This window comes from Lycorma delicatula, chromosome 4, assembly GCF_047948215.1.
Source record: "Lycorma delicatula isolate Av1 chromosome 4, ASM4794821v1, whole genome shotgun sequence".
Taxonomy (NCBI): Eukaryota; Metazoa; Arthropoda; class Insecta; order Hemiptera; family Fulgoridae; genus Lycorma; species Lycorma delicatula.
Genome location: NC_134458.1, coordinates 87,796,082 through 87,811,963, shown reverse-complemented (window position 1 = coordinate 87,811,963; position 15,882 = coordinate 87,796,082). Strand labels below are relative to the sequence as shown.

Below are 15,882 nucleotides of genomic sequence, written 5' to 3'. Positions count from 1 at the left end.
ACTTTGGCTAAGTTTCATAAGAAAAACTGAATGATAATACAACCCTCTTTTGAGAATAAGTGACCTTGGTTGGGCCATAAATTAAAATAAAATTGCATGTAAATTTTACAAAACCAGTATTTCTTTGTGTAAAAAAAAAGAAAAAGAAAAAAAATACTGTCGCTTTCAACCAATCATCACTAGGCAATATTGCTTTATACAATCAAAAGAGGAAATTTCACTTGAAAATCACCCTAAACAACTAAAACTCCAAATACCAACACTACAATGTAATGCATGTCCTTATATAAAACTAGATAATAATTATCTTCAAAAAAGCAGAAATAGTATGAACCTGAAATCAATCAAAGAAATATTCCTTAGAACTTCTTTAAAGCAAAATATAAGGGAAGGGATAAAGTTTAAAGTTCTTACTACAGAATATTTTCACAAGACAATTTAAGATAATGAATTTAAAGATCTAGAAGGTTATTAGATATAGAAAGCTGTTTTTCATAAAGAAAAAAATATTTAATACTAACATCAAAGAACCTAGTGATTATTGTTTAATAATTGAAATGGTTATATTTTAATATAACCAAAAGAAAAACACAGAGTTACACATGCTCTAGAATTTGACAAGGAATAGGTTCCCCTTCCAGTTCAGCAATTAACAGATGCACGTTCATTACGAATGACTGTGCCATTCACTCTTTCACCTGAAGTACTTCCTACTTCAGCTACAAATGAGATGATAAAAATCCTTGTACTGTAGGTATAAAATAAATAATTTTACAGTATTTAGAAATTATTTTGTAATTAACAGACTAAAATTCATCATTATTCATCAGAATTTGAGATAAAGACCCTGAGAGAGCATTTAAAAAATTTTATGTAATTAAAAAAAAATGTCATATTAATAGCAATTTGTTTATCATTAATCATGTTAAATATTTTATTTATAATTTCCTTTTGTGTATTCATATTATTTTTAAAAAACAATTATACATTTTCATTACAAAAAAAATTATCCTGTGTACATTTAATGCTTCAAACTTCTGGTTTTGCTTTTCTGTAGAATGGTTATTTCTTATTAGAAAAACAACAAATTGTAATATTCATTCAATTGTTCTGTTTAGTTACCAAGTATAGTTTATTGACACATATTGACTAATATATTTCATGTTATTTATCACTGCTATTTCTTACAACAGTCACAGATTTCCATAATAAAATAATTCAGTTCATGTTTATTATTTTTATTTTAAAGAGGATTTTGAGCATTCATGCGTCTATAAGTCACCTTTATTATGAAAATCAAAATCAACATTATGATAACATTATCATTAGTTTAGTCCTATTTCAGTATCACAGACTGCACATATTTCATATGTTTTATTGAGTGCATGTATGAAAATACTTTGCAATGGTTTTTTAACTTTTTTTTTTTTTTTGAGCGATAGTGATCTATTAGTTAAATTAAAATATTTTCAATTTTCTAAATAATGAATATAAAATAATAAACTATGACATTAATGTCTAGCAGTGTGTTAGGTAGACCATTAGAGCAGTGTTTCCCATACTGTGGTCTACAGACCCCAGGGGGGCATGAGATATTGAATGGGAACATTTATTAAAATGGGACATTTTATTTTCACTAAACTTTTTCTGATCATGTTGCTCACACTTGGACTATTGATAATATAAATTCAGGATTTGGAGACCCATGGTATAAGTAAACTTTAACATAAATGTTGATACCATTATTGGTTCCTTTTGTGAAGAAGAGGTGAATAACAGACCCTATGTGAAGGTTTTTCAAGTACATTTTTTTCTGGCTATTCAATTCCATCTCATACCCCTGTGTAAAGATGGACTCAGGTGGTCTTTCAATGTAGTCTTTCTTATCTACTTCCCCAACCAAACCCATCCCTCTTTGTTTCAAGTGAAGTTGGGACTACTTACCAGGTCTCTTCACTTCAGTGGCAGAGTGAGCACCTGTTTTTTTTTTGCAGTGAATTTTTAAAATATTATACAATTAGTGGGTTTTTCTGCTTTTGATAAATAGTTGAGTACGCAATGAAACTTCTGATTTTCAACTTAATCGCAATCTTATTTAGATATGGATTGGTAAAGTGTGGGTTGAAACAGAAAAAAAAAAAATAATTCAAGTGGATTTAGTATTGAGTAACAACCAAATTTGGTCCACCTTCCCTAAACTGTAGCCATTCTTTTGATAAATCCTCTATGACAGATACAGTAAAATCTAGACGTGAAAGTAGTTTGGCATCATTAGTTTTTTATTGTTGTTTTTATACAATATATAAGAGTTTAATACCATTCTTCCAAAAATACTAAACATAACCTTCTTCCAGTACTTGATTGTTTTCCTGTCATCTAAATATGCACACAGCATCTAGTCAGATACATCCATCCACTCCTCCCCATGTAGATGTTTCTTATCTTAACTGAAACTGTCTTATCATTTTTGGCTTGTCTGTGACAACCAATTTGTTACCCCTCATTTTACTTTTTCTCTCATTTGCAGATTTAGAATTAGTTAATAGTAATAATAAAACCTGTTTTTTCTGTGACTGTCTGTCTAAACCCTACTATTAGCATACTGCCTTTTATTTTATACAAAGTTTTACCCACATGAAATCTTGATTTCATATCTTGTGGAATGCCTTTTCATTAAATGTGTAAAGTTCCAGTAACAAATGTGCACTTCAAATACAAATAGTTGGCTAACTTGATTGAGGTAAAAAAATTATCAAGTATATGCCTTATTTAAGTAACCTTCCATTTGTTATAATTTATTTACAACACTAAAACCTAATCAATTTTCTTTTACTTTCTTCTTTTCTCCTTATCTAGCACCTTTGAATACAAAAAATTCAAACAATAATGTACGCGACAGCATCACAGAGTATCCAGAATTTTACATCCCATCTGTGATGTTTTTTTTGTTAAGTATTGCAACAACTAAGTGTCTTTGTATTTACTATGCTCTCATCAACAGACAGATTACTGTTTGGCGTATAATGAAATTTAGTCATTATATTTATATGATCAACCATCTTCTGATTCACAGGATGAATGGCTACGGATTGATTAGCTGTTGTTTACGTGGCCGACCCTTGAGTCTAGGTAGTACTGGAGAGGTTAACAAAATATTTTCATCATAGTCAGAATCATAATTTATAAGTATTTTTGACTGAAATTACCTGATGTTAATAGTTGATTGATGTGTGCTTTAGGATTATAATTGGGATCGTTGTCAGTGTCATCTATATAATCACTTGAATTGTTACTACTAATATCAACATCTGACAAAAAATAATCGCTAATATAATCCTCTTCTAACAGTGTTTCACTTAAAGGTGACCTGCTCTTCACTGTCAATTTTACAAGATAAAACAATGAATAAACAACAAAAAATCAACACAAAAATGAATCTCAATAACCTCAATGAACTCACTTTATCATCAAATGACAGTAGGTAAACACAATAAACTTACAATCAATATTTCATGAAATTATCAAAAACATCATTATAACAATATAGATAGATCAACAGAAAGTACATTCTGGTACTAGTTCATATGATACATCTATGCAAAGCACATCATACATTGTATAAAACCTATAAACTCAACAAATTAAAAACTGGACTTACTACCTTGTGCATAGGCAACAGACGACCTGAAAACCAGACAACAACATTTTAAGAATAAACTGCAAAACTGTAAACATCCAGAAAAACACATGTTTAGCACTGAAAGGATTAATAAAAGTTCCTTCAGTAATATTCATCTATGCATTGAAGTTTATAAACAATAAAGAAAAAGTGCTTAAATATTTAAAAAAATTCTTAATATTCAACAAATTTATTCAACCATAAAAATAAAAAATCCATAATATATAAGAGCTTGAAAATGTATCCAAGAATGTACCTTATTATTTACATCCTGGAGATTTGATTCTACTGCTAATTTAATAAGTTTTAATTTATTATTGTTAGCATTGAGAATATTTCTTCTACTTGTAATATGTGAAGCTGTTTCTTTTAAAAGTGTGATATGATGAGATATCTGTCTTAAATTTTGTATTCTTCCTTTAGTATGCTGCTTTACAGAGTTGGTTGTCACAGAAAGATGTTGAGAAATTTTATCATACAATTCTTTATCCTCCTCAATACAACTTTTCATTGCCTGAAATAAAAAGCAATTTCCACTTTAATAAACTTAAAGTATAACATCAGACATTATTCTTAAACATACAGTTAAAAAAACATACATGAAACTCTGGTTAACAAAATACTTCAGTATAACAAAGAACTGAACCAGAGAGACCAGCTAATTTAAAAGCTGTCTCTGGTTCTCTTAACTATAATTCTTAAAAATAAAGATATAACTTCAAGTTTCACCTCATTCATTTTCTAACTTTATTTAAAAAATGAAATAGGTTATGATACAACTCTAGAACGTTTGATTGTTCATCAATCTGCATGGAACAAGAGAGGAACCTTAGTTTTTGTGGCTCTCTTTTGTTAAATCAGGTCTTTAAAAATAATAATATTGCATTTAAAAGTACATTAAGGGTGAGAGTGATACAGTTCATATATCAATAGTAAGTTTTTATGTCAGTTAATGTTTACAGAATCTAAATTTTCCATCTGTATAGATTAAAATGTTATTTAACTGTTTCAAAAATTTCTTAGTACACGACTATCAACAAAATTAATACTGAATGAAAATTAACAAAATATTACAATAAGTTTAACAAAAGTACTTCAATAAAATAACATTAAATTAAAAATACCTACAGAGAGATGATATTAATAAACTGAAACTTCATTATTACAAATAGCTCTTTAAAACTGACAAATAACTTCAATAGCCTCCTGGAATTTATAACAATTACTTCTCTGACCTTACTGCCTCTAATCAATAGGCCTCAAATTAATTGCATTCCTCAATCTGATAAACATGAACAAATGCAAAAAGATGTTAAATTCTAATCACAGATATAGGCAGTAGAAAACATAGATGCATATTTGGCAACAAAAAGGATACAAGAAGTAAAGGTATCCAAAGAACATGGGAAATTATGATGAAAAAGAATCGAGAGGAAAGAGGATTAAAAAGGATCAATATCAGTTTGTTACACATGAGAGCTTTACTTGATGATGGTCGTCATATAGAACTGCAAAAAGCATTGAACAATGTAGAATACTGGACGGGTTATAAATGGATTAGTAGATATGAGAAGTTACAAAAGCATAAGAGAATATGAAAAATGACTTCATTTTGTTACATTTATCAACATGAAACATTTTGATGGTAAATAGTCATAGAGAAGCAAACAGGGTTTATAGGGTTTAAACAGGGTTATGCTTAAAAAAAAGGTGGTGTTTATTGATCTCTGACAAAAATGTTTAACAAAATATTCTAAGTCAGAGATATGCCATCAAAATGGAAACATGGAAAATAATTATTTTGCATAACAAATGTAAGAACAAGAAAAACCATTGATCCACCACACTGGCAAGTTGGATTTACAAATTGATTGATAATATATTAAAGGAAAGAATAAAAATAAAAATATATGATGACCATTCTCCAGAAAAAGCAAGTTTAGACCTAAGTTTTCCACTGCTGATCATCAATCAAAATATAGGGAAATTGTTACATGCAATTTCTCAATTTACATTGGTTTTGTGGAATTCAATAATTTGATTCACTTGGACATCATTGTATATGGGAAGCCCTGATGGAAGCTAGAAATGAGAGTTTGTATAGTGAAATTATCAAATGTATGTATAAGAAAAATGTATATAAAGAGGGATATATCAAGTTTGAAAGAAAGAAAAAATTATTAAATCATACATAGAAGTGATGCAAGGGTGTCCACTTTCATTACTACTTTTTAATTGTGTCCTGAATAAAATATTTACACAGGGAAATTAATCAGGTATTAAATTAATGTGAATGGGTATCGCTTATCAAACTTCAGATCTGCTGATACCATAGTGGTGGTTAACATAAATAAAAAACTTCAAACATGTTGGAAGAATTTCCAAGAGTAAACAGAAATAAAGGACTATCAATGGATCTCGAGAAAACAGATATAATCAGCACAGGAAAAATTCTGTGTATGTGGACATGGACAAGGTTAACATTGAGTAAGTACAGGTTATAAATATTTTGGACAAATGGTATTTTTTCCAGAAAAGAAGTAAAAAAAATGAGGAATGTGAAATGGTCTGCTTGAAAAATCTTGGAGGGTAATTTTTCAAAAGAACTGAAAGTGAAATTGATCTTTAGCTGTGTGTACCTGGATATCTCTGTAGATGACAAAATTGGGTACTCACTAGTAAAATAAATAAGAAATGAGAAGTAACACAATATAGGATGATAAAAAGTATGCTCAGTGTGAAATGAAAGGACAGGGTGAGCAATAAGGAGTTACTGAGGAAGATGAGGTTGATGAATGTGACAAGAGAAGCAGACCTTTTAAAATGTAAGTGGACTGGACATGGAGTCAAAATGGAGGAGCAATGATGGGTAAAAATATACACCAAATGGCTAAGGACAAACAGAGAAAAAGATAAAGACCAACTTTCAGGTGGTGTATGAAATTGTGGAGAAAGTGGGTGACCAGAAGAGTTCACAGGCAAGTGTTTTACGATTGGGTATTTTAAAGACTACAGAGTTTGATGGCATTGTGACTTTGTAATTTTTGTGTAATAGAAAGTTAATTGTTTTTTCCCAGTTTTGATTTTTTGGAAGTTTGATTTTGTTTTAGAAACTCATTATCTACCAAACAGAGAGGTGTTTTTTCTTTTAAAAAGCGATGCAATAAAGCTTTACTATTACTGCATTACTTTCAAAACCATAAAAAATTAATTAAAATAACATAATAAATTATATTATGTTCTTTAAAACATAATATTTAAAGAATTTTTATATTACCTTAGATTCACATATTAAAACATAACATAAGATATTAGATGCATTAATTGAAACATATTCAATTATAGAGAAAGAGTTTACATTTTGTAGTGTTTTATACATTAGATTGAGGTGAACTAATAAAACATGGTTTTAATATCTTTAAAGAAAACAATACAACAATTCAAAAGATGATTTTCTTTTGTTTTTAAATTAAAGTTCTTATTAATTAATTTCATATAATAAAACTAATGAATATACTTCTGCATTATTTTCTCAAATACTGAACAGTTTTATGAAACAAAAAAAAAATTTTAATGACATTGCCTCCAAAATTACTGTTACTTTGATCTTCAAAAGTGTAGCTGCAGTAAATCTTAAGATAAATGTTAAATGTTTCTTTTTTTTATTTGTCACTCTTAAATATTATGTTAAGCAGAACAAATGTTATAAAAATTAGAAGCTAATTATCAGAAAATTGTTGAAAAATCTTTTAGTATGCAAATGGAAACAAAGCCTATAAACAATTACAGTAATTTCTAACAGATAAGTAAGTAAAAATTAAATTATTAGTAAAAATATTTATTTACTACATTTATAACAAGAAAACTATAATGAATATAATATAATGAAAGTACTCAAAACTATATAAGAAACAATTAGTGGACATGGACAGAAGTCAAATAAACCAGTGAAAGGGTTTAAATAATAGTATCTGTGGTAGTTCCAACTGTTTAATAATAGTAGAACTGATAAAAAATATTTAGTTGAAAACAGTTTTTTGAAATAAATTTAGCAGCTTAGCAGTTGTAGGAAGTTCATCCACCAGACAGACCACCAGCTAAAAAGGCTAGAATTTAACATGCAATTAGTATAATGTTTTTAATCTACGAGGGTAAATCAAATATAAACGGGATTTTATTATTAAAAAAATTTATTTATTGAAGAATAAAAGGCAAATATGATTTATTTTTTTTACATAGTTTCCTGCTTTAGAAATACATATTTCCAAATGAGAATGAAAGTTTTTTATGGCAGCATTATAGAATGAAGCTGGTTGTGTCAGAAGCCAATTGCGTACAAATCCCTCCACACCCTTGACATCTTCAAATCATTGCCCTCCTAGAGCTTCTTTAAGCAGTTCCAACAAATTAAAATCGCAGGGCGATAGGTCCGGGCTGTAGGGAGGATTATCAAGTTGAGTTCCGTGCATTTCTTCTAGTTTTGAGATCATTAAGAGCTGCAGCATGGGGCTTTCACTGGGGCTGCTTTTCCTTTCCTCCACCACTCCATATTGGTTGTTTCAACTGAGGAGTGTAGTGGTAGACCCATGTTTTGTTGCAGGTGACGATCTGAATCAAAAATGCATCACTTTCTTTCGCAAACCTTGCTGTAAGCCTCTGACAGACCTCCAAACGTCTGAACTTCTGATCTGTGGTAAAAAGGTGAGGGACCCATCTGGCACACACTTTATGGAACTGTAGGTCATTTGTGATGATCACTTGATAGCTTCCATAACTTATTCTGACCTGTTCTGCAAATTTGTATACTCTCACCCGTCGATCGTCTTCAAGAATGTCTAGAACCGCGACATTCTCGCCCTTCCTTAAACTCTTTATGCCAAGCAAACACACGAGTCCTTGACAATGTTTGGTCCCCAAACTGTGCTGTCAATCTCTGGAAAATTTCTGTCGTTTGAACTCCTTCACAAGTAAGAAATTTTATAATTGTGCACTGCACAGTGGAGGGGGTACACTTGTTGTTCCAACATTATGAGCGTTACTGACAAATTAGTTGGAAGTGTAGAATGGCTGGCTCTCCCCACTCCTAATGACCCCACCCAAGCAAACTAGAAGTGCGGGCCCAGTCCTACCAACTGTAGACACTCAGGAACAAAAATTCTGTTTATATTTGTTTTACCCTCATATAATGTAATTATTTTAAAGATTTCTTCTCATCGTAACAAGCTACTGACTGCATCAATATACTACTAAAACCAATTTTCCATGGCTAGAATCTATTTATTTAATTTTAAAAACCATCTTACCAGTTTCTCTGCTGTATACTGATTAAAAATTTTTTTATTTAATTCTAATATTTCATGTATTTTATTAGATATTTCAGTAATATCATCTGACACATACTCCATATCTGCTTTCATGTTACTCAAACATTTTTCATTCTTCTCCACTTTCTCCTTCAGATTAATCATATTCTAAAAAACATAAAATATATTAGAAAAAAATACCAAGAGGTGTAAGTTATAACTTCAACAAAAACTAACTTTATCTAATGATCAATATAAGTCACTAATTTTTATGTTAAACATGAACATTTTGAAAATTTTTTATATTGTCTATTATATATATAATTTAAAAAATTTAAAGGATTTATTATCATGCAGACTATATCTTTGAACTCATTTTAATACCTGCAATCTACTTTCACAAAATTATTGAACATTTTTTTTATATTTCTTATACTTAAAGTAAAGCTCAACAAAGCTTAAATGAATTTTTCAGAGGAGTTTTCAAGTAACTTTAAGAGTTTTTAAGGCAATATTAAATTACTGTATTTATTTGCACAATCTTTGCTCTCCCATTATTTCTGCACCCCAATTTTTAAGGCCATTTTGAATATTTTTTTAACCTTTACACAATTTTTGCAGGGTAAAATTTTTCCCTTGTTTGATTGATTTGATCTCCTTTTCAATATTTCTTATTTATATAGGAGTTTCATTTTCTGGTGGTCATTTCTTGATGTATTGTTTTAAATTCGTTTTTGTTTTTTCTGTATTATTTTAAATTTTCAACACTACTTTGAGAAGGAATCTCAAAAACAAGACTAACTGAAATTTATAATGCATGTTCATTTGATAGCAGGATAAATAGTGGTAGAAGCCACTATTGGCATTCTCATTCAGAAGCTAAATTGTGCAAAGGAAAAGATATTTAACACTCTTTGAAAATTTCTTTAAACAATATTAAAATTATTTTATCATAACATTTTATGTTTATTTTTTCTAAGTTTTGTTCGAATAAATACATTTCTTTAAGAGTTAAAAGACTTTATTATTAATCATCCTTAAAAAACCTATAACTTATAAGGAAATCAAAATGAACATTGCAGCCAGTCCAGACAGTTTAGATGTTAAACGCTATACGTAGCTCTGTTTCTGCTTACTCATTGACTACTCCAGCAAGCTATTATAACTTCTTAGTTTTCAGGTTTTGCTTTATTTTATAAATACAAGAAAACTATTTTTAATTTCATTTTTCTTTAGAAATTCTGGAAATAATTGCTTAACAATCAAAATTCATAATCTACTTGTAGATTATGTAATGTTTGTAAACAGTTCTTTGTTGTTTACCATTACTTTATTCCACATATGATTCATTAAATATGTATGATTAAATTAATTAATTTACATAAATTAAATAAATACATACCGTGGTCACTAATGATGCACTATGATAATTATTCTCCTTTAACTGGCATATGTCTTCTAATACGTTGTTTACTCTGGAAGGTACAGATTCAATATGTTGAATGACATTTGTCTTACTTTCACTAATCTCAGATGCAATTGATTGAATCAAATCCTTAAAACTACTCTAAAAAATAAACACAAAAAAAGAAAATACTCAAAATACTGAATCACCAACACACAAAATGTAATTTCAGATAACTGAATGTTTAGTAAAATAAGTTACTACAATAGTTAACAAAATAAATCAAATAGACAGATACCTAAATAACTCAAACCTTACATTAATTACCAACTATTTACTAATATACATCTTGGGTAAAAATGTAGAGTAGAAAGTAGATTTTTATAAACTTTTAGTTAAAACAAAAAACTTGACTGCCAACCAAAACAATGCTTTCAATATACGGCTAAGGCGGTTGCAGAAATGTTAAATCTCCTTTATAGAATTGCTAAAATTTGATACTAATACTTATCTCATTTTCACTGGATTCATCATCAGAGAGGTCATATAAGAATAAAAATCAGAAATATGAAATAGTGTGTTTCTTTCTAACCAGATAAATAACTGAATGCTATTGTATTAGAAATTAATACCTTCTTCACTATAAGTGGAAGAACCAGACTTTATTAAAATATAATTTTTGCAGTCATACATCACAACTCTTTCTTGCTATATGAAAGAAGATACAAGAAGATTCAAATGGTACTTTACAACTTGTACCACAGAAAACAAAAGAGCTCTGAAAAGTGACTATATTTATTTCAGTTATGCAAGTAATACAAAACAATGCCAACATAAATTTGGAATTTTCAAAAATGACAAAATATGAAGGTCAATAATACAGATAAATGGTAACAGTGAAAAAATTATTTAATGAATAAACTGAAACTGTCTCACAGCCGTGCAGAAAATAACAGCTGCTCGAAAAGAATTTTCATTATTAAATCCTCTTTTGTTAATTTCAAAATGCTAGCTCTGCTTGAAACATATAGCATGAAAGAACAAGAGTTGTGATAAGAATTTTATTTTCTAAAAATTTAAAACCAACTGAAATTCACTACTCGATATTAAAATAGTATGGTAAAAAATATATTGAGCAACTTTTTATTAATGAATTGAACAATTTAAATCAGACAAATCTAATGTCACTAATTTTCATCACAGCAGAAGACTAGTGGAAGTTCTGACTTAGGCTTTACAAAATGGCATTAATGATCTTATTTACAAGGAGAAACACAGAAAAATTTGGAAAATTCCTGAAATTTATATTGCAAATATTGATACTGTCTATTCCATTATCCATGATAAGCTGGAATCCAAATGTCAATAGTATCGAATAGAAACATATGATTTCACCCACCAAGAGAAAATTCAAAACACCCATTTTATTTATATATAATTTAATTATATATAAGTTATGTCAAATTTAATTAGTTCACTAAAAAATGTTTAAATAATATCTGACCATATTCGGCTAAGAAATATGTTATGCAATTTTCAAAATGGTAAATATGACAAGAATTACAGAAGTTTATGTGAAGCTTGGAATTATACAACAATAGGCCTACACATAAAATGGTACAACTGCAAACCAAACCTTCATTGAGTGCTGATGTTCTATTTTATTTTCAAACAGATATTCAAAAAATAATATAACGATTAAGTACAGCAAATTATGAAATCAGAAATTACAGCAAAAACTAATTATTTTTAAATGTTAGAACAAAATAAAATTATTTTAGTTAAAAAACGTGAACACCACTGCAAGAAATATTAGAATTTCCAAGGTTACTGTCATCAGAATCATCATTGTCACTTTCACTGTAAAGAAATAATAAATGATTACATAATATTGCCAATGTGTTGTTGTCACATATATTCAGCTTCTGTTTCCTTAACTTTATCAAAGTACATCTTCCAATTTTTTTCATTTTATTTTCACATAGCCTTTGAACATCTTTGATAACAAGAGTTACATTATGACTTGTGTTTCCTTAAACCTCTGACCAAACCATCTTGATAAGATTTAAATCCGGGTGGTATGGAGGTAGAGGGAAAATGTCATGCCTTTTTTTTGTAAAAGTTCATCAAACAAATAGGTGGTAAACTTTTACCTGTTTGCTTTTACCAATTCGTACAACTGTGGTTTAAGCAACAAGGAAGGATGAGGAACAGAATGTTTCTGTAACCACTTTATCATATCCTCTTTTCTTGAATTGGAAATTGGTGATTTTTCTAAAACAGCATTTTACCGGGTGCGTTGTCAGAAATTACCAGAAAATTATTGAGAAGGTTTAGAATTAATATCTCTTCTGTCCATTTTATACACTTAAACCTTATACTATGTTTCTCAGTGAGAACCTTCCTGTTATTTTCAATTTTTCTCCTCCAATTCTTTTATTATTTTTCTCAAACTCGTCTCTTTTCCTGAATAGCCAATGGTATCTTTAAACGCTAACATTACCTTTTTCACCATCGGCAGTTATTTATGAATTTCAATAAATTCGTTTATAGTCTGTCTCGATGCACACTTGTCAATGTCATCTAGTCCTGTTGCAGGCTTTTCACAGGGTTTGTATTTTATTAGAGTAGAGAAAAAAGTCTTTGCCAAATTTTCAGCTAATTTTTCTAGCTACCACGTCTTCTCTTTTCTCGCTCTTTGAACTTGGGATTACAATAACTCGTATGCAGCTGCTGTTCTTTATACACATTTTTTAATGTGAATAAGGTGCTTATCTGTACATTACACTGTACATTATTGCCCAGGCCTGCCATTTTAGCTTTTCTGTTTTTTACAGCAGACTTAAGTTCACTCATAATTTAACATTAAAAATACACAGCCAATTATAAAACATGGCTAACTTTTCTCAATCAAAACTCTACTAAAAAGAAACAGAATTTGCACAAATGCTCTTGCAGAATCAACAAATACATGACAACTAATTAATTATATTATACTCAAGCATTCAATAATGTAAGCTTATGAGTAATTATTTGTTTTTACATTGGTCTGGCTATATAGCAAACAATATAGTAATATTATTTCTTGATATGGTTCTAGGAAAGGTGACTCATTTCCTGAGTTATTATACATGGCTTGCCCGTGTTTATTTTTACGATAAATGAAATCACAAATTATAAATTACGTTTATACAGGTCAGACAATTATAATGTAAATTAATTTGCCATTTTTTGTCTGCTGACATAATTATAATACTAGTTGAGAATAAGCCTACATTTTTATAGCATTTATAACATATAAACAGCATAATTAGAAAATATTTATCCAAAATACATCCAGTATCATAAAATAATAACTTGTATTTTCATGAAGGCAGTGAAAACTAAATTGCCTTCTGTCCATGAAAACTAAACTGAATGTTTTCAGTTTGGATAACAGCCACCTTACTAGCCATCGTAGTCCAAACTTCAAGATTCACTGTGGCACCTATATATTAACTTAGCTAATGGGAGTATTAGATGAAAACACTTCAGTAATAGCAAAACAGTAAACTTCCACTATTTCTAAGAGAAATTTTATTTTTACAGAAAGGAATTTTTGACAGGATGGTGATTAATGGCTATTTTTTTTCCTATATTTTCAAATAAAGAAATTTACAAGTAATTTGACGCAATTTTTCATATCTAATAAATAAAGGAAAAAGATTAGCATCATACTAATGTATAACTTGTTAAAAAAAATCCACTCATTAAACAAGTTCAATCATAATATTGATCATTAATAAAACACAAAATACTTACAGTGTTCTTTACTGTTTCTTCTAATTTAATTAGATTTGTTTTTATTTCTTCACATTTACTACAAGTAACATCAGCTGATAATTTCACATTATTGATAACAGATATTTGGTGTGTATCTAATTCCGCTAAAATCAGAACAAAGTGTTTTAATTACATTATAAATTTTCCAACTTTTCAAAATTATCAGAAAACGTTTTCTAAAATTAAAAATCGTATAATATCATATTAGCTCATTTATAACACATTTATTTCAGAAGAAATATCCAAAAACTAATCTTTGCACCACATTTTAATACAGTCTGTTGAAATACAAACACAAAAAATTATTAGGATATTATAAGTAGGGATGATAGAATAACAAAAATTATAGATAATCTAAAAGTAAATGGCAACTTACAGAAACTCAAAATTTTGGTACGAAAAGGAAGAAAATGAATTTTTCACAGTGTACAAGCCCCTCCCAGGCCGATAACCAAATTTAAAAGAAAAAAGTGCCATTAAAAATGTATATAAGAAAGTCAATGAATGGATAAGTAGAGTACTAGAGTAATTAGAAATTTGCCTGGAAAAAATTATCAGATAAAGCAAAAATGCATCTTGAAGCAAAATTTTCTCAAATTTGAAAAAAATAAATTACAGTATAGCGATTATTTCTGGTGAGACTGAATCTCGTAAGTAATAAATATTAAACTACGGCTATTTCAAAATCAACTTCTGGTGTACATATATTTACATTACTTCCACATACAGTTGCCACTTGTACTCAGGCACATATACGAGGGTAAGTCAATTATTACCCGCAATTTAGTTATATTTTTGTTTATGTTAGAAGTACTTAGTGTTGCGTAAATGACACATGCATGGTTTAATTCTTGTTATGTCTGTGCAGGTTTGATGCTGCTAGGTTAGTTCTATTATCGCTGCCCTGCCGTTAACCATGGCTGCTCCGCTCTCTGTTTGCACCAAAGAAGAACAACGTTCAGTGATACGTTTTTTGTCGTCGGAAGGTGTATCAGGGGCCGAAATTCATCGAAGACTTTCGGTACAGCACGGGAACAGTGTGTTGCCACAACGAAGTGTCTACGTATGGATTGAAAAATTCAAAAATGGTCGCACAAGTGTTACGCACGACGAAGGAGCCGGACGACCGTTTACCGCCACAAATGAGGAAAACATTGAGCGTGCGCGTGACATGGTTTTCTTAGACAGACGAGTAACTGTTGATGAAGTGGCACATCGTCTACAAATTAGTAACAGTTCAGCCTACAAAATCATCCACAACAGACTTGGGTTTCATAAAGTCTGTACAAGATGAGTCCCAAAACAACTCGCACAGTTGCATAAACAAACGCGTTTGGACATCTGCCAAAAAATTTGGATCGCTGTGGTAACGAACGGGACATCTTAGACAGAATCATCACTAGTGACGAAACGTGGATCCATCATTACGAGCCGGAGAGTAAACGGCAGAGTATGTAATCAAAACATCCAAATTCACCCTGCAAAAAAAAATTCAAGACCCAACCGTCCGCAGGAAAACTGATGCTTATGGTTTTTTTGGACTCACAAGGCCCAGTATTGGAACATTATGAGGAAAGGGGCACGACAATAAACAGTAACGACCCTTCTGACTACCAATTGTTTGGTTCACTCAAATTGGCATTTAGGGGTCGTCGATTTACCTTGGATGAAAC

At 29.8% G+C, this 15,882-nt stretch overlaps 1 protein-coding gene across 1 annotated transcript in view; it reads right to left on the bottom strand.

The window, feature by feature from the left end:
- LOC142322668 (kinesin-like protein KIF11) overlaps positions 1-15,882 on the bottom strand; it is an 86,193-nt gene that overhangs the window by 22,221 nt on the left and 48,090 nt on the right. The window contains exons 11-14 of the mRNA XM_075361744.1: positions 14,189-14,313; positions 10,385-10,549; positions 8,983-9,150; positions 3,936-4,193 (exon numbers count right to left, since the gene is read on the bottom strand). Of these exons, the coding sequence (XP_075217859.1) occupies positions 3,936-4,193; positions 8,983-9,150; positions 10,385-10,549; positions 14,189-14,313 (716 nt within the window). The remainder of the gene's footprint in view (positions 1-3,935; positions 4,194-8,982; positions 9,151-10,384; positions 10,550-14,188; positions 14,314-15,882) is intronic.